The sequence below is a fragment of the Polistes canadensis genome, unplaced genomic scaffold (genome assembly GCF_001313835.1).
Source record: "Polistes canadensis isolate GaletaPanama2010 unplaced genomic scaffold, ASM131383v1 scaffold_25, whole genome shotgun sequence".
Classification (NCBI taxonomy): Eukaryota; Metazoa; Arthropoda; class Insecta; order Hymenoptera; family Vespidae; genus Polistes; species Polistes canadensis.
This window is the reverse complement of record NW_014569572.1, coordinates 542,824-562,536: the sequence shown is the minus strand read 5'-3', so window position 1 is coordinate 562,536 and position 19,713 is coordinate 542,824. Positions and strand designations below refer to the sequence as shown.

Here is a 19,713-nt window from a genome sequence, read left to right as displayed (position 1 = left end):
GCATTTTGAAAACATTATAATTAAATTTATTAATAATTACTAAACGAATATAGCATCGTAATCAATAATACAAAACATTAGAATTACTTTAATTCATTTTGTAATTCGTAAGAATAATTTCTAATTCTAATGTTTATTTTTTATTATTGTTAATTAAAACAATAAGTATTATTTAGTAAGACAACCTTGATGCAATTCTTTATAATTACGTGATAATAATATAAGTATTGATTTTTAAACAACTCTAATAATAAGAAATTAATAACATTAACAAACCTAAGTACATTTAACGAAATACGAAGTACTTTTATACTTCGAAAAAAGTTAATAATTGGTATGTATATATAAAATATTTGTACAATAATTTAAATATTATAATTTTCCTCATGATAACAATTATTATGTTTGGCTATTATAGTATATCACTGCTGTTTAATTTTATTTTATTTTGTATGTATATATATATTATTTTTTCATATAGAATAGAATTGTGTTGCTGTTGAAGATTGCATTTCTATTTGACCCATCTTAAACTGTAGTCTGTGTAACCATCGTAAAAGTACTGCATTTGATTCTCGTCTGATTGAAACAAAATGTTCAGCAGTTCTATTTGGTGGAAAATCACGACAATTTTGTAATCGTACTTGTAAATGCCCTGGTAACTACAACACGTTTTAATTATTTATTTTTCTTATATACCATAATCATAAATCTTATTTATACATTTATTTTCTTAGATTTGTTTACTACCTGTGCATGATGAGAAAATAAAATAGGACTCCAAAGAGGTAATAATTTACTTAACACAATGGATCCGCATTCTAAAAGTGCTTCCAAAAGACTCAGAAAATGTAAGTTTACCATTTCTGCAAGCTAAACATTCACATTGATAATTATATTATATATATATTTAACAAATAATAATAATACTTACTATCTTTGAACAAGAAACCAATTGAAGGATACATGGTGTGATTTTAGCCCAAAATTCTAGCAGGGTATTCATGGTAATATTCTGATTCTCACTATTTGATGAATTATTTTTTGATAGTTCCTCCAAGTACATTGTCCATAACTACAATTTATTTATTAATGTTAAGCTAAGAATGATTTTAAGATTATATATCATAATTTGATAACATACCTGACAAAGAATAAATGCATGAAACAAAGATGTCATATGAAGCACAGAAGCTTTTGATTGTTCAGGAAATGCTGAAAAAATGATTTGTATATGATTTGCAACATGACAAGACATTTCCTGGGGTATTGGTTGTGCAGATGAGAATTGAGATCCATGACTTTGAGGGTTACTATTGCCAGCAAACATTGCTGTATGCGTAAGAGATCCAAGTAATAACCATGATAATAATCTGATATGACCGATACAATCCACATATTCGCGAGCCCTAAATAATTTTTATTATAAAATAACTACTATTAAAGTTTTTTAATTATATCAATTAATCGATTCAAATCACCCTTGTTGTATGATGGATGGTGTGTTGCAAAGCCATGGTAGATATCGCCCAACAGCTCTGTTTTCTCTATTATTTCCTTTGGTGATTTCTATTGCAACATATTGTGCCAAACCACACTTCAACATTCCACCCAACGTATCTTCATTCAAACCAGCTTGTAATCCTTTATTGTAACTCTAGAATAGACAATAGATTCGTTAGAATGATTGCAAAAAAGTTCTTTTTTTTGCGTTTCTATAAAATAAAATAAAAACCATATTACCTTGATCTTACTGAGGGTATAGAAATCTGCTAAAAATTCAAGGACCTCTATTAATTGACTTTTTAACGAATCCGACGCATTAGTGTTATAAATCGAAGAAACATCGTTTTGAATTTGTTCCATAGCAACAGTATTAGGTAAAGCACCTCCTACGTCCTGTATAAAAAAAAAAGTTTCTTTTTATTTGCAAAGATATGAGACATTCAATACTGTTATAAATAAATCGTTACCTGAAGTACAAAATGAAGTAATAACAATAAATTGGAATCTGGTATGGTTGTTTTAAATTTAATAACTTGAATTAATTCAAACACTATAGTTCTGCCCAAAAAATGCCTATCTCTGTCACGGGTAAATCCTTTATGGCAACAATAGCATAAATCTATTAAATTACTGTATTTCAATGTAGAATTCTGTATAGCATAGCTTAATACTTTAGAAAATGGATCTAACAGTCCCTACAATAAAACAAGATATAATATAATAAGATAAATATAATACAATCTATATATATTTGGTGCAACATTACTTTTGATTGTTGTATGCCCGGAACTTTTAATACAGAAATCATAATTCGTAATAATGGTAAAGTGTCTTCAATCGATGAGAGCATTAATACAAGTCTACGAAATAATCCATCAAATTGTGTTAATAATCCACTCCACGTTGCTGCACCAGGACCTAAACCTGCTTCCAATGGTAAGCAATCCAAATAACAAGCTATGTTGTGGAGTATTATCGGTAAACGTTCCACTGGTAGAGTTTTTTTTACATTTAAAGTCTAAAATACATTTTTATTTACAATCAGGGAGATAGAGAAAATGATTATTTTATTAAAAACGAAAATATTGATATTACCTCTAATAATAATTGCAAGGGTGCTATTGGATTCAATTCATTAAAATCGACTAAAGCTTGTGCAACACTTTTGAAGAATTGCATTCGTGTAGACTCTGTAAATGTTTATAATAATATATTGTAATATTGCGTAAAGATTATACGTAAATTTATGTACCGTACCGTTAAGGTGTGTTTGAAACATTTGCATAAATATCCCATTAGGTGCTAATTGATGAAGGACACATCTAAGAAATTGATGAGCCACGCTAATCGCACCACCAGGTAGATGCATGTTAGTTTCACTTTGCCACGGATACATAGCATGTAGAGCCACTCTAAAAGTTTATCATTTATCTTCGTTTATCTCTTAATTTTAGAATTAATAAATATTTCATTATTCACAATATACATTATACGTAATACTTACTTTGTTACCACTCTAAGAATTTCTGGTAAAAGAGGTGCAGCTAAGGATGGTTCGCGATGTATAAACGTTCCTAAAATAATTATACATAAACCAAGTTCTTCATCAGAGTATTCTTCTTTTACAGTTCCACAATCAGAGCATCTGTAAAAAAAGAATAAAAAAAAAACTCAAATGTTAAAATTTACAAAAAAAGCGCAGATAATATTTTATTGCAGATATACCTATCGTAGACACAGTCATCGCCAATACGAAATAAACTTTGTTTTAAATTAAAGTCCGCATGATATGCTTGTTGAGATACATAATCTAAATTTGATTGCATTTGTGGACCAGACCTGTAGCAATGTATAAATATAAATTTATTTCTTTTAATATTATTTTAGAAATATTATATTTGTGTGAATATTTACCATGAATCCATATGTCTTGTAAATGCTACATCCGAAGCTGTTATAGTTCCTACTTTCCGAGCTTTATCTCTTTGTATGCGTATCTGATCTTTTAATTTAGTTTTTTTCTCGTGCTCAAATATTCGCGAATTAAAATCTGTTCCCTCGATTGTTGGAGGGGGTGATTCTAAAGCTACTTGTTTGATTAATCTTCTAGGACTTGTTGATCTACTCGAATGTATTTCATTTGATGTTGGCACAAGTGAGGTAGACTAGAAAGTAATTATTTATTCTTATAATAATATTGTAATAATTTATTATTATTATTATTGTACTTAACATCATATTATTACATTTTAGACATACCATGTTTTCTGACGTAACGCTGTCTTGTTTTAAAGGAGTATTCGATTCATCCTTGATATCTTCAATTTTTCTATTAGTATCTAAATAAAAATAATATAAACAAGTAGCATGTTAAATTAATATATTTTACACAAATTTATTAAGAGATTTAAAATACCATCAATGTCAGGTACACCAAGCGCTTGTCTAACACGTTCGGCAAGACGGGATATATCCCTTTGCGGACCAACAGGTAAAAGTCTTTCAGGCATCGGAAATTCAAGCTGAGAAATACTTCGTGGACTAGTAACATCACTAGACATACAAGTTTCACTGTCTTGTTCAAACGATGAACCTTGGCCAAAATTGTATAATATATATTATTAGACGATTAATAAATATTTTTATATTTTATTTTTTTGTATATAGAGTAAATAAACTTACTGACTGTCACCATATCTATTTTAGAAAGGGGTGATTCCGGAGATCCATATGTATCCTCGCATCGCAATACACGCTGAGTAGTTCTAGAAGCTGAGGTAAGAAATTAAAATTATCTTTAATGTTTTTCTTATATCGTTAGAATTAGTTGTTATGAAAAATATTTAAATAGAATAAACCTGTTGGCCGAGTTGCTGTACCAATTGGTAATAATCGTTCGATCGTCGGCGTTACCATCGGAAGTTGCGGACTTCCCAACCAACTTGCATGTTGTCCATTTTCTGTGCTTGTAATTTGAGAAGATATAGAACTCATCGCTGGCGAACTAGATTGATCGCTGCTAGTAACTGTAATAGCTTGACACGGAGAAACTGGCGATACCATAGTTGTTGGCTGTTCCACATGCTTTTGTCGACCTAATTGTTTAGAGTTAGGTGAATCTGTCATTTTTGGTATAGAAGGAGGTGATTTTTCTGGTGGAGGTTCGTATCTATGATAATAAAAAGAAATAATTTATTCAAACAATTGTGTTAAATTTGAGATATCAATTGAAATAATAGTAGTATGTATACCTTTGAATATGAGATATACTTGTAGCCACAGCAAAGGCACTGGACAATCCAAATGGCCTTGTAGAAGTACTGTCTCCATTAAATGGCAATTGGCCTTTTTTTTCCGTGATTGTTACTTTTGATGGTTGTTTAGAGGAATCCTGTTGACCACCTAGAAAAGTACTTGTCACCATCATTTTAACGCCTTCTTGAACGCTCCACTTTTTTTGAGCCCCAGATTTGTTAGCCTGTTGCAATCAAACATCTTGTCTGTAATTTTTCTATCACCTTGTATAATAATAATAAGGATGAGGACTCACTAATTAACTTACTTGATGGGTGTCATCCTCGCTTCCTAAAAACCAAGTTGGTCTCGTTGCTGGAATTCCGGATTTGATGCGATTCGAGTGATTAACTTCGATTTTTCCGACTATATCACTGGTTGCAGGCATTTTGGTACCGTGTATAGAGGCACTTCGAGTGACAACGGCTGTACTTTCCTCCAGTTCACCAAGAGATCCTCCACTACTACCATGCAAGGTGCTGTCAGATTTTGGACTCTCTGGTATTGCAGCCAGCTCGGACTCCGTATCATCCGCATTGATCGAACAGCTTTGTACAGGCATTCACAATAGCGAAAATTGTAACAAGCAACTACTGACATAAGCACAGGCAGGTGTAACGGCAGGTGTGAATACATTATTGTCCGGTATAACGTCCTTTCAAAAATGGCCGAAATAAATATTTTTAGAAGTTCAATTTTGAATAAGAATAAAATAAAAAGTTATTGTTATAATAAATCCTATTAAGAAGGCAACGATAAAGATTAATTAGTGGAAGAGAATCACGTTGTCGTTCTTAAAGAACATATTTCCCTTGGTCTGCTTGGGTTTGTTCTAATTGTGTTAAAAATATATCTAATAGAAAGATATAATTATATTATATTATCATATAGCATAAGTATACCGAAAATCGGTAGAAAAAAGTAATTTTCTAAAAGTGCATGTACAGAATAATGCATGAAAGTGCATAATTCATACGTAACAGCTATGTATAACATTCCAAAAAAAATGCTTTCTAATTTTTGTTTGCTTTTTTTTCTCTTTTTTTTTTCGAAAATATCGTATCACCTAAAATGCTCGATGTAATGTTTTATTAAATAGACCTTGAATGTTTGTTTGTGTAACGGCAAGTTGGGCCACTCTCTTCCCAATGAGTTTCCATTGCGAGAGATTGACTGTAAATGACACTTGGACTACGTTGATGTACCGATATCAATGGTGTACGCATTGGTGGACTTTCGCTATCCAATTCACCCATTGTACTAGCCGCCAATTCATGGTCTACTCCTAAAGATGGCTGCGATACATCTATAGTAATTTTAATCTTATTAATCCCTATTCTATTAGAAGTATACGTTTGAACTTATATTTTTACCACGTGATCTAGATGGGGGTCCACCCATTACAACTGTAGCTGGTATTCTCTTACATTGATGATGCTGTGCATCCAGTGTATTCAATACTATTTTTATTAAAGCTTGCAATTGGTTACACCACGGTTGTTGACTGTATTGACACTAAAACAAAAAATATATCAAATATTTTTCTCCTATTATTTTATTTCGTTTATCAAATCACAATCTGAATGTTTCCATTTTGTATTACCTTATACAATATAACAAGAAGTGACATCAACCAAGATCGTCTAATGTGTGGTTCTAAATACCAAAGACTATACGTAGGCTGTTGATGATCTGTCGGAGGAACACCTTGCGGTGGACAAGGACAATGTTGCAATATAGCCAAAACTGGTGGTGTCATTACCCAACCCATTACATGATTCTGATCCAATAATTGTGGTAAATTAGCCACGAAGACATTGAATACTGGAGACAGTCTGTTAATAAATGGGAAATTACTCTTTCTGCATTATACATTTTTCTATGTAAAGATTATTTTGAAAGTAAGAAATATAAAGACGTTACCTCAATCGTTGTGGCGATATGTGAAATGTTCGTTCCGTTTGATTGTATCCTAACAAAAGGTATAAATGTCGTAAAACTATTCCCTGAGTTTTCGATAATGGTTTTTCATCTGTCGGAAATGCCTATTTGAATGTTTTTAAAATGAAATTTTGATAATGCATAAATTAAATGTTTTAGTTTAGTTAATATTAAACTTACTTGATCTTGCCTAGAAAGAAATTGCATTAAAAGAAAAACTAACAAGTGAATGGTTTCTTTGTCAGCTTCTTCAAAATCAACAATTTTATGCGTGTAATTTGGTAAAGTACCGCCTTCGTCGACCATATTCAACGAATGTACATGGCCATCTGTAAATATTAAATTACATTTAATTCCCTTTTCATAAGAAATATTATAAATAAAAGTGTAAGTAATCAGATTACCCGAAAGAAAATTGATTAATTATTTCGCATGCTAATAGGTACACGTTATCGAGTACATAATAAATATTACAGTCCTTGATATTGCTTTTCGTTGATTCAAATTAATTTCATACTATATTTAATAATCTAAGAAGCACAATAAAAAAAAAACATGCGTTTATCAAATAACTATTGTACAAGCTTTTTCTGCGATCATTCATTTATTAGATAAATGAAAAGAAAATAAAACCAAAAAGGGAATCATGCGAAGCGCGTACGTATATTACTATTAATATTCTTCCAGATAAAAATGAACATATATGGAAATAAGAATAATGTCAATTATCTGGAATTAAATACAAATGAAATCGAATTTAATCGGAATAAGAAAACTTGCTTATGTATTATTTAGTTTATATTCCAATATTATTGGAACATAATATAACGGACTTACCAGACGATCCATATACTAAATTTATCTTTTAAAATCCTGAAATGTTATGTTGATCGCGTACACAAAGGGGGAACATTTATGCATACATATATTGTTAATATCTAAAAAGCGATGCAATAGCGACTACACTACCTGGAATACTGTTATTAGATGGGGTGGGCCCCAGCAACTGACCCAGTCCAAATCTGGAGCTCTTGCGTTTCAGAATAGGTGCAGAATATTGTCGACTATAGATCTTTTCCTTTTCTGGAAGGAAAAGGGAAACGGGGAACGATGATACTAATATCATTTGAAACTGTGATGATGCAACGTGCATCGTGATTGTTTAATTAACTAATATTGTGGAGACTAATTGTAAGTCTAAAAGGTTTAATTATGTGGGAGTGATATTGACTGTCCGCTAAAAGATTATTCATTCACCAACTTCGTTCCCATTTTATTTACAATTGTTTGTCCCATTAATAATTGTAATATAATCGTAGGTCTAATAATTCAAATAATCCTTCTACTTTATACAAACAAAATAATTGATTGTATTAAGAGTATAACATAAAATGATCATTTGAAATGATTTTGTTTATTAGACCTGAAGTTAACAGATATAATGTTTTAATCAAACATCGTTTTCATTCAAGTTATAAATACCTTGTTTAGTGTCTTGCCTAGGAATCATCGATGCGGGTGCTGACATAGTTCGTTTATATGGCCACTTTGTTCCGAAACTCGCGCTCAGAGTTTTTACCGAGCTCGTTCCACTTCCATCGGATTGAGAAAGTGCTTCGTGAGCTCTGTGCAATTTTTTTATGAAGACCTCGCTATGCAAATCTGTATTTCTGAGATCTACGCGAAGGGATATATCGATTATTATTTTTTGTTCTTTTAGATTTTCTCGAATAATATTAAATACAAACCACGTAGATAAACGATGTCTCCTGATTTTTCTAAATTGATTTGTGCTTCGAGAAATACAGCATCGAATCGATTGAGAAAAAATTCCCAAGTTAAAATACGACGATCGCTTAAGCTATTGTGAAGTTGATAAAGCGATTGTAACACCATTGGACGATCTTCGATGACCAAATCGAATTGAGTTTCCAAACAAAGGATTAAAGACTGACAAAAATCATATTGTTATCTTATATTTCGTGATATTAACTTGTTAAAATTATTCATTCAAAATGAATAATGGACATTACTTACGCGTACGGAAGTATCATGAATCGTACCAAGATAAAGAGTTGCTCTTTGTGCAACATAAACGTTACTATCATCCATACTAGTTATTAAATAACAAAAAGCAATAGCTAATGCAGCTTGTAAACTTAAAACGTTTCGTAATGGCGTTGAATCCATAAATCTAGCAATTAATGTTATTCTTTCAACTAAAAGAGTAATATTATTATTATTCAATTAAATATAACAAATATATGAAATATTTTCTTTTTCGTTTACCTGCTAAAAATCTAATACGCCAATCAGAATTGTGAAATTCTTCTTTGATCAACCGACAAAACGTATCGGTTCCACAGGGAAGAGTCACGCAATGCAATAACAGAGGTACAGTTACTTCAGCTATATGAGAATGTTCAGCGTTTAAAAGTTCCCATAAACTAAAAAATTTTAATCAATCTCGTTTAGAAATCATTTTCAAATTGATGAATTCATTGAAATCGTTCAAACTTACTTCCTTATCAATAAGTTTTCTTGACACCAAATGAAAAAGCCTTGATGATCCTTTACTGCTGTATTAAATGCATCCCCATATAAACACATAACGTTTAAACATTGCAACATGTAATACAAAATGTCGGCTTTGTCGATCGTTTGAATCTCCTAGAATAATATCATGATGATAATAATAATTATAATAATCACTCGGCTCGTGAAAGATATTTAAAATATTAATAATATAATTAGAACCTTAAGAAGTTTGTGGATGTATTGCAACTGTTCGGGTAATTCATCAATGAAAAATCGAAATTTTCCGACAGAGGTTTGCCAAAAATCATCCAGCTCATTTTCCGGACTGCAGTTCAAAGGTTGATCGTTTTCCCCTATAAGATGTGGTTTCGCTACGCTGACCGTTGCCGTAGCTACAATTATTTTTATCAAAAAAAAATCCTAACGTAGCTAAACTTTATTTCTATCGAAAAACCTCTTAAGGAAACCAATTAAAAAAAAAAATGGATTAATAAAAAGAGAAATAAATTTAGGCTTACCAACATCCGTGTCGGAAAGGGTAACGGCTCGTGCTACGGCTGACATAACTTTTTCGGTTGGCATGATAGCTGCAAGATCCAACTGCTCCGAAACTGTTTCTACTGTGGCTGTCATGATCTGTTCGAAGAACTGATATAAACGATCAAAATACCCGTTATTGCACAACATAGATTAGCCTACCGTGTTATTATGGTCATACAGGCCATTCATTTTCGTAGTAGAAGTTGAAGAAGAGAAAGAGATAGAGAAGGAAGAACATAGAGTTTAGACGAGCAGCATGCTGCGTTTGTTAGCACAGATAGGTGTTGTAAACAGTGATTCAGTGTATTCGATAGAGCATACATTTTTGTAGAGGGTCGAGAAGGGGGCGGGGGTTCGGCATATAATTTTTAATATCTAAAGAAATGTAACATACGTGAGGCATATGTACGAGGACACCACCAACTGAGTGGAAATCTGGAACTGGCATATTAATGACTACATCTGGTTTAGATTCACTTTTCCTTGTAGATTCTGGTGAACCCTTACGGCCGTGATCTTCAATTGTTTCATCGACTATCGTCTGAATAACATCATTTTTCTCATTGTCAGATAATGAACTCTTGAATCATTTCAATAATAATCAACTTACATCCGGTGGATAAGCAGGATTTTCTGGAGCCATGTAAGTGACCAATTGTAAACACAATTGGTGCCATATCACTCTTGATTCGCAATAACTGCATTCGTTTTTCGTATCACATATATGACAATTATTCCAATTAGATGCTATTATTGATTTCATAAGGTGACACGCGTTTTTACAGACCGAGGAATTAATTCCCGTGTGTTTATCGATATCTTGTAGTTCCATCTTTTTTTTTTTCAAGAAAGAACAAATACAGTTTGATGTTTTAAATGTTGTTTCGAAATTGTTTGAAATGATCTCGTTTAAGATATTACCTGTTTTAAGAGAATGTCAAGCATAAGAATGCAACAGGATAAATTTAATTCCGCATTGGTATTAAATTCCATATGCCTCGGGGTAGGCATAGCGTCATCAGAAAGTGGCGTTGATTTACCCGACTCATTTTCTACGACTGAACTTAGAAAAAGAAGTATATACATTTCTTGATCAAAAGTATAATTAGATTTAAACATTTTTTTAGATAATTTTACACCACTTACATATAGTATTCTCACCGTCTGTATTTTTCATTGTTTTGTTAGGCTTTTCTTCGGATTCGATAATATTCATTTTACCCATAACCGCAACACCATCACTGAACATTGAAAACAATTGGCATAATGGAATCCTAATTTCTAACATCGTCAATGTCTGTAACCAATTAAGCGCTTGTTCTTGCACTTTTGGGCTGGTATTGACGAATCTTTTCGCTACGAAATTATACATCTTTTTAGCATCGAAACCCAATGGGCTCATGTCCGGGTCTAAAATTTTACTGCAATTCAAATGTAATAATAACATATTAAAATTAATTATATAATATATTGACAATGACAAATGTAATTATATAAAATATATATATATACACGAGTGATTAAGATTAATAGAATTTTTTTCGAAAACAGGTGCATCAAGTGAAAAAATATCATTGCTATGTTTTAATTTATTTTTAAATGCAAAATCATTCCTACAAATGTACCACCCGTCGAGATATATCCCTGTACACATACCAAAGGATCATCTTTAATTCGTGAAGTTCATGTTCCGGTACGTCATTAACCATAGCTTCCATCCAATGTGGCATGACATAATCCCATACATCGGTAGTGATTACGTCGTAGGGAACCAAACAGAAAAGTCGATTTAAACCGTCTTTTAAATGTGATGTTCTCGAGGCCAAGGTTTCCCTTAATGAAATAACAAGTAATATCCCAGTTATGGGATTTTATTACATTTTCGTAACATTGATAGCAAGGTGTTGTACTTGCAAGTATTTTAAAAAATAAATAAATAAAAAAGCGTTTAAAACGATACTTACCAATGACCTCCGACTCTGATGTAATCAGCCGGTTTTGGTAAAAGGCAGGAAATGAAGACTTTGTAATGAGTCTTCATAACTTTAGATAACCAACCACAAACGTATTCGGTCTTGAGTTTTTCAAGTGCACTTTCGGCTTGACCTATTAAACGATTAAAAAATGTTATAAATTGTTATATGTAATTGTATTACATATAAGAAACGAACGATCAGGGTATACATATGTACACATCGGAAAGCACATTGTGTGTGTTCGTTAAATACTACACTCGTTATTGTTATACGAAAATACGAAGGATACGTAAAGCTAGCAACGATAAATGGACAATGACAATTATTAGATATTTTTAATTATTCTGATTTATAAAATATATCAAGAGATAATTTATCTATTTTTCTTCATTTTATATTTTACTTTAATTATTGTAATATTTAATTAAAAGCGAATGTTTTAATCTCGTTTAATTATCTATAATGAAATTAGGTATGAACCGATTGATCTATTAATGCAAAATTGATTATCGATATACGCGAATAATATTAACTACTACTTTTCTATACGTTTAGATTTCCATGCATAGAATTCAATGAGTCGAATAAAAAGCTTGTATGCACGAAAATATATAGATATATATGTATTAAGCGATATCATTAAAAATATGATTGTCTCCTTTTTCAAATTCTATACATCGAAAACAAAGTATTAATAGCCGCGACGCAGACGCACTCGCTTCGTTAATATTTATTCATATCTATCTAACAAAAATATTTTGTATTTTTTCATATTTCTCTTACTTTTTCTTCTGGATCGTGTAACACAGTATGATTAATTTATATGCAAACGTATATATGTACGATAGACAAATATTAATCTTTTTCTTTTTAAAAACACAAATATACGCGTCTCTGTGTGTGTGTATATACATACATGCATATGCAGAGGTAATGTATTGTTCAACGTCAACATGATGCGATGTATAGGCGCCGATCTCGTTAAAATCTTAATTTAATTATTAATAATTTTTTTCAGGATATTGCCAATATTGTAATGAATTATTATTCTTTATAGGATGCGATACAAAATTGTATTATCGAATAAATTTGTAAATAAGAGAAGAGATAGTTTATAAAACGAAATAAGAAACAAAAGGAAATGCTTTGTATAAAAAATACGACAAGCATCGATATGTTAAACGTACGATTTCGGAATATTTATTTCCAACATTCGGCGCCTATATAACAACGAGTCATAACAGCGTGCCACACACAATCGAAAGACATCGAATATATAGATCGAATGTTTCGATCGTATTTTAACGGGATACACAGATATATGATAATTTGTGAGGTAGAAAGCACAAGGTCTACAAAGATCGGTTGAACGTTCCATCGAAGAGTGGATACGACAATTAATCATGGAAATAATAGCATAAGCACGGGGCACAAATAACACCGATCGCGCGTCTCAATAAATTTCAACAATTACTTAAATCGAATGAATACGATGACAATATCAGCGACATAATATTATAATAATATATATTAAATGTTTTATAATGTTACGATAAAAATATACCGATGCGTCGAATGTGCCTACGATCGCGGCCATTTTCTACCTACGTTCATCTACGTTCTACTTCAAAATAGTGTATATGCGAAATGTTAAATTACCAACAGAAAAGATAAGGTGCATAAGGCTTTTTTTAGTACCATCGAAAGAGTAGGCAGTGACATGAAACCAATGAAATAGCATTGACAATAAACGCCCGAGTATTTCGTTCGGGGTATCCTGGTTTGGGGTACAGAGTCCTACGAGTAGCCAAACGCCGTATCTTCCTAGAAGTTGTCTTTCCTCGAGTGTCGTGGGATCGCATTGACCTGATCCACCAGATCCAGAAAAGCCACTACTTCCAATACCGCCACCGCTAGCACCACCTCCAGGACCGGCACCACCTCCGCTAATGCCGCTACTGCCACCACCACCACCGCCACTGCTTCCTGAGAATCCTGTGCTGCCCTTATTAGTACTTATTTCTGAGATGTCGCGGTTACTATCCATACTTAGCGGTTCAGCTTCCTTGAGCAGGCTGCAAATAAAAAAGAGGAATTCTGTCAAAGATCTATCGATCGCGATCCTTGGTCACGTCCGGTTGTCGTCGGTTATTTTATCTCGTGGCAAAACTTTTCTTTACTTTTTATTTTTTTTATTTTTCTACGCTAACTTTTTATTTGATCACTTTTTTTTTTATCGGATCGACATTCTCCGTGAGTAGATATGTACGTATAAATACGTCCTTCAAAATTTTTCTTAAGTTTTCTTTATTATTTTATTAATCGTTTTATTTTCTATACATATATTAATATACATATTTAATAATAACAATATATTTGCTTTTTAGTTTTTCTTAATTTTGAACGACGTTAAAGTAAAATGATCGAACGTCGAAGAAACTTTGCTTCCACGTTCAATATCGAATAGCGAGTCCTTTCATAATACGAAATTTTTGTGTTGATCATCGTTAACGATAAGAAAAATCTAATATTATTGATATTAACATTTAAATATTCACTCTCGTAGCTATAAAAGGACATATCGCGTAATTTGAATAATAAGACAATGTCGATCATTCTTGACGAAACATTTTTCATCAGAAACAAAAATTTAAATATCCATTGACAAATATTAATAAAAAACCTATTCATCGAATTTACGTCGACCACAACTTTAATTGACAGCCGTGACTTTGGATATCGCGATTATTAATATTAAATTAATAAATATATACGTGGAAAGCTAAATAGAATGATTCTAAACAGAGGATAATAATAGTGGATTTCTGCAGTTTGTAAATAGAAGTTGACGCGTCATTCTTTGATAATGCGATCATTTCAATTTCAGCTAGGAGAGTTAAACATTCATATTATACGAGTAGATTGGGTATATTGAAAATTAAAATAAACAATAGACACACATTTGGTGATCGATTAACCAAGTAGACGATGGTGCGTGGATAAACCGAATAATAATAGTTTTAAAGATAGGTATCGCAAGCAATCATGCAGCATACCAGTGTACTCTAACGATTATTTCATTCAAATGTTTCCTTTTTCCTTTTGACAGTGGTATTATCTTTTTGTTTAATTGTTTGTATTGTCGTAGAATACCAGGGGTGCTGTTGTGCGGTATCCAGGATGTGCTTAAAGACGGCATCTCCGGTAAGGCATAGAGGAGCAACTTCTAAGGTGCAGTTTCCTATGTTCTACTGTGGGTTGGTTAATGCTTTTCAATAATTACATGTTTTTAGGAAAAACGTATGGTAAATCAAAATTATATTAAAGAAAAAATAGGTACTAAGATAAAGATAAAGGGGTATAGTGTTTTAAAAGCGGCTGGATGGAACTATGCTCGTTAAATTGGTTTTATAAATGAAATTTTGTTGTGCACTATTCTAATTTATTTGAAATTATATGTCATACTATATATTATATTGAATGTTTTAAATTGTCAGCACGGGCATCGCTTCATCCGCTTCGTATATATCCAAGGAAAACATACGGAGCTTTTTTCGATCACATTTGATGGACTTTGATATAAAAAAATATTCGTTTAATCGATGAGAGAGTGATAATTAATCGTTGTCTTTGTTATATATTATTAGTCCATTAAAAGTGATAACTCATAGCATCATGTCTTACCAAGCAGGTTGGACCAGCACGAACAAACACGTAAAGCAATAATGAACCTGCGATTGTTCATTAGTACGCGATTGTGAAATTTAATCGTAAAACTTGTTAACGTATAAAGGTCTTGTGTCTTAATGATTTTATTTTTTGTCTTCTAGGATACGATTGAATGAATTCATTTGATTATAAGATTTATTTGTTGTAATTAGAATATATTTTTATAAATATACGAAAAATTATTCAATCGCATCCTACGGGATGAAAAACGATATTGTTTTTTTCTTATGTATTCGTATTTGTATAATCGTGCACGATATACACGTTTATATCTATTTTTTAAATACATTTTAATACAATCGCGATGTTAAAAACCATTTGAGAAAATGAATATTACACGAAATATCGTTTAAATGTAGAATAACATTACGTTTTTTAATTAAATATCTTTCTTTTGTATTTTTTTTTTGATTATAGGGTGAGTCACATGTGAATAGATGATCAATCATCCTATCAGAATATTATCGTGATGCATAGTGAGTCATAAGAGTGTATTTGTACCCCCTCCCTAATTTTAAAGAATTATTATTTCTTTGTAACGCAATATTTCTAAATTATTAAACACAGAAACGTATTTTATAATTGTCAAATAATCTCAAAAGTATAATAAGATACAAAGGAAGGCCCACCAAATACTTGATTGACAAAAATAATAATTATATTTTTATTACATCTAATTATGAATTTATTATTACTATATAAAATGAAATAATCTGAAAATAGATATATACTTAGAAGAATTTAGAAATTTTGCATTGCAAGAAAATTTCGATGATTTTAAATTTATAATGAGAACAGGCACGAGAACGAATATTCCTGTAACTTCACTGTATGTATTTATGCATGTAGAATAAAACATGTAATGGGTTTTTTAATCGACGTGATCCGATTTGAAACGAGATTTAGAAAACGATAAAAAAAAAAAAAAGAAGAAAACAAAGAGATACAATTAACATTATGCGATCATAGTCTTTCTTTTATTGTTTAATATTTTAAGTGAAAATCGTGATTACCATTTACGAGTTTAACCACGACGTTTCTTTTTTTTATCGCGTTATAACTTTCCAACGCGTTCGTGCAAAAGAATAATTTCTTTTTTTCGATAATTTTTTCTTCTTGTTTCATTCGTCATTTGTAAACGATAAGCGATACGTGATCGTTCGGGAAACTTTATAAATCGAGTACTTGCTCACCTGACGATAGCTTGTACCAAATAAGTTCGAGTTTGGGCATCCAGTTGAGAGATATGTGGCAGAGCCATGTGATAAATGTGATCACCACCACGACGATTATTATGTCGAATGTTGTGACATTGCTGACAATAACGAATCGGATGATTTCCATTATAACTCGCACATTCCGTTGAAAAGCAAACGCTGATCGCTGACTTATCCGAGGCCCTGCAATTCTTAAACGTTTACAAATATTTTAATCAAATATCTTTTAATATAATAAATTACAATATACATAATATTATTAAAAAATATAAGATATAGGATAAATATTTTATTATATATTATAATATAGATATCTAATTAATTATTTTATATTTAATTAGTGCACTGTACCACCCCTCGTTTTATATTCGAAATAATTTACAAAAAATATATTTTCATATATGATTCTCACCTTGTTTTCACAAACCATTGACACTTGTTGCATCGGATGTAAGATATCGTAAAACATTTGATTTGGATGTTCACGATGAATTTCATTGGCACATTCAATACAAAGATAAAGTGGCGGTGGTGATTCGGTAGCAAATGTTATCGAAATTTTATGATCGTAACAAACCTTTCCTGCTTCGGCATTGCCAGCATTTGGACAAGAATCTCTTTGACAAACAAAAGGGGATAGATCATCTGCAAAAATTATATTTTATATTTTTACTGATCATATAACGAGAATAACCATAACATATAAAGAGAGAGAGAGAAAGAAAAATTTAACAATCAAAACTTACTTGCAAATTTAACTAAAACTGCTCGACGATCGAATAAATTAGGATTAAACGAAGGCCAATAGTAAAACAATAATTTAGCAGCTGATGCTCTTGCTGGAGCGGTGCCATAAGCGATCACGCATAATATGTCTTTAACTACGCCTGGTTTCAACGTCATTAAACATTCTAATAATTGACAATGATGTGCTAAAACCATAAGACAAATATATATATATCATGTTTATTTATTTTATCCTATTTCAAAGGTTTAAATAATTATGACAATAAGAAAGAACCTGGATTAGTGGAATATTGAAAAATCATCATTATTACTGCAGCGATCGATTGACTCGCAGAATTTTCATTACCATCTTCGGTTTTTCTTGCTAAAATATACAAAAAAAAATAAAGTAAAAAGAATATTATATTACCAATTCATAGAAACGTTTTAATTTAATTTGTTTGAATTTGATTAATAATATAATCGATCGAAAATACTTACTAATCGTAAATGGTAGAATATAAAAGCATAAATAATTAACGATATCTTGATGAAGTTCCATCGGTAGGACAGAAATAGAACTTGCAGCTAAATAAGGCATATTGTCGATCAGATCATGCTCGAGAAATGGTAAGAGACATGCCAAACATTGTAACAAAGCTTGTCCAAATGCTAAAAAAATAAGAAACAACAAGTATTAGTATAAGATTTTGTGTTAGGTCATTTTTTATCAATTTTTCTATATTCATCGGAACTTTTTTCCTGTTGCATTTTGTAATGTGTAAAAAAAACATGATGACCCTTTAATGACCTTGATCACCAAAAATGTAAAAAATGAATTATTATTACTAACGATTCGTAAGTGTAGGAAACTACTATTATCGATGTCGATAAATTGCATAATAGAAATCTACTATTTAAATATCTTCCTTTAGCCGAGACACCCTGTATAATAAATATAAGAAAACGAACGTACCTTGTAAACCAATATGGATCATTGGGATAACATCCATCAGCTGAGTTAAAGCATTATATAATTGTTTGTAATCCAAATTAGGGTAAAGAACCATGCGTTCGGAATCAAATTTTTGCGATTTGATCATTTCCAATGGTGCTTCTCTGACTTCTTTCAAGACAGCTATAATTAATATTAATAATATGATTTGTCAATAAAATAGAGTAATGATCGTAAAGTTAAATTGCCGATTACGTACACAACAAAGTTTGCGACAAGTGTTTGACGGTATTGGCCATGTCAGTGCCAGATGGAAGTGGTTGACTACCGTGAAGAAGTTTTTGATAATATTCATTTAAATTTGTTAATTTTAAAGTATCTATAAAGAAACACATTAAGTATTATAATTATTCTAAACAGAAAAAAGGAATAAGAAAATTCATTAGATATACTTTAAACGAACAAACAATACGCACACGCTGCTAATTTCGTCCCCATTGCGAATCTATTTCTTTTATTTTGTTTTTGCAACTATTTCATATAAATCTATCAATGAATTTCAAAATCGTTTGAATGAATAATTTTCTCGTTAAGAACTTTCCTTAGAAAAACAAAATACACAAAATTCATTCATAACAAAACGATGAATCGATTACATCACTGCACAAGAAAATATTTGATAATCCATTTAAACGAAGGAAACATTTGAGAAAATAATTTTCAATCGCGACAATTTAGTTTCCTTCATATTCACATATTTCTCGTCGATAGATTTCATATGACAGCATCATCAAAATAGGTTCATCTCAACGCACGCCTCAACAACGAATGAGTGCGCATATGCAGTATCGACCTGTTTTTAGGGAAGAAGAAGAAAAAGGAGGGTTGGTTTCACGATACTGCGCCTTCGCATCTTTCTTCGCATCCCTTTCGCTCTATCAGAAGCTGTGAAGGAAATAACTATGTACCTTAGATACTTCCAGATCAAACAATTAAGAATACGATTTTCTTGTTTACATATTTTCTAAATGTGTCAATAATTTTGATAGGAATTAAATTACAAAAATTAATACAATGTATTTTATAATACATTACACAATATAAAAAATAATAATAATAATAATAATATATTATAGAATAAATCATGCAATATATTATTATTAGAGAACGCTTTTCATACATAAGTTATATTTAATGTTAGATTAAGAAGATTTAATCGATGTAAAACGATAAATTTCGTGCAAATTGTGGAACGCGAAGAATCTTGTGACTTACAATTAGAATGAATTCT

General features: G+C 31.2%; 1 protein-coding gene across 12 annotated transcripts; it reads right to left on the bottom strand.

Moving 5' to 3' along the window:
• Positions 1-10: 10 nt before the first annotated feature.
• LOC106783766 (protein unc-79 homolog) lies at positions 11-19,268 on the bottom strand. Of its 12 annotated transcripts, XM_014742601.1 has the most exons (48): positions 18,899-19,268; positions 18,682-18,801; positions 18,444-18,605; positions 17,969-18,139; positions 17,763-17,852; positions 17,488-17,673; positions 17,154-17,386; positions 16,718-16,932; positions 13,845-13,870; positions 13,455-13,790; positions 11,784-11,925; positions 11,476-11,652; positions 10,966-11,240; positions 10,741-10,877; positions 10,430-10,651; positions 10,214-10,360; positions 9,798-9,927; positions 9,499-9,671; positions 9,263-9,411; positions 9,031-9,188; positions 8,779-8,960; positions 8,490-8,691; positions 8,224-8,418; positions 7,711-7,824; positions 6,922-7,070; positions 6,724-6,845; positions 6,404-6,635; positions 6,174-6,315; positions 5,902-6,106; positions 5,069-5,348; positions 4,758-4,984; positions 4,365-4,675; positions 4,189-4,278; positions 3,923-4,105; positions 3,766-3,845; positions 3,421-3,671; positions 3,232-3,345; positions 3,011-3,151; positions 2,764-2,918; positions 2,602-2,696; positions 2,273-2,524; positions 1,974-2,201; positions 1,744-1,899; positions 1,482-1,657; positions 1,145-1,409; positions 935-1,075; positions 751-873; positions 11-662 (listed from the first exon to the last, which is right to left on the bottom strand). In XM_014742601.1, exons 1-48 carry the CDS (start codon positions 18,918-18,920, stop codon positions 474-476), a joined length of 8,271 nt encoding a protein of 2,756 aa, XP_014598087.1. In that variant the 5' UTR covers positions 18,921-19,268; the 3' UTR covers positions 11-473. The 12 variants fall into 12 exon arrangements, with proteins under 12 accessions (XP_014598087.1, XP_014598079.1, XP_014598081.1 ...); XM_014742593.1 differs by having other exon boundaries at positions 13,455-13,870; XM_014742595.1 differs by having other exon boundaries at positions 3,923-4,099; positions 13,455-13,870.
• Between the last annotated feature and the right edge of the window lie 445 nt (positions 19,269-19,713).

Bases quoted from the DNA above. Each gene is read 5' to 3' on its own strand.
- LOC106783766 (XM_014742593.1), bottom strand. From the start codon at position 18,920: ATGGGGACGAAATTAGCAGCGT. The intron at 8,692-8,778 runs GTAAGTAATGTC...GATTTTTGTCAG, and splicing joins TTCATGATACTTCCGTACGC to TCTTTAATCCTTTGTTTGGA. The intron at 4,676-4,757 runs GTATACATACTA...TTATTATCATAG, and splicing joins AGTATATCTCATATTCAAAG to ATACGAACCTCCACCAGAAA.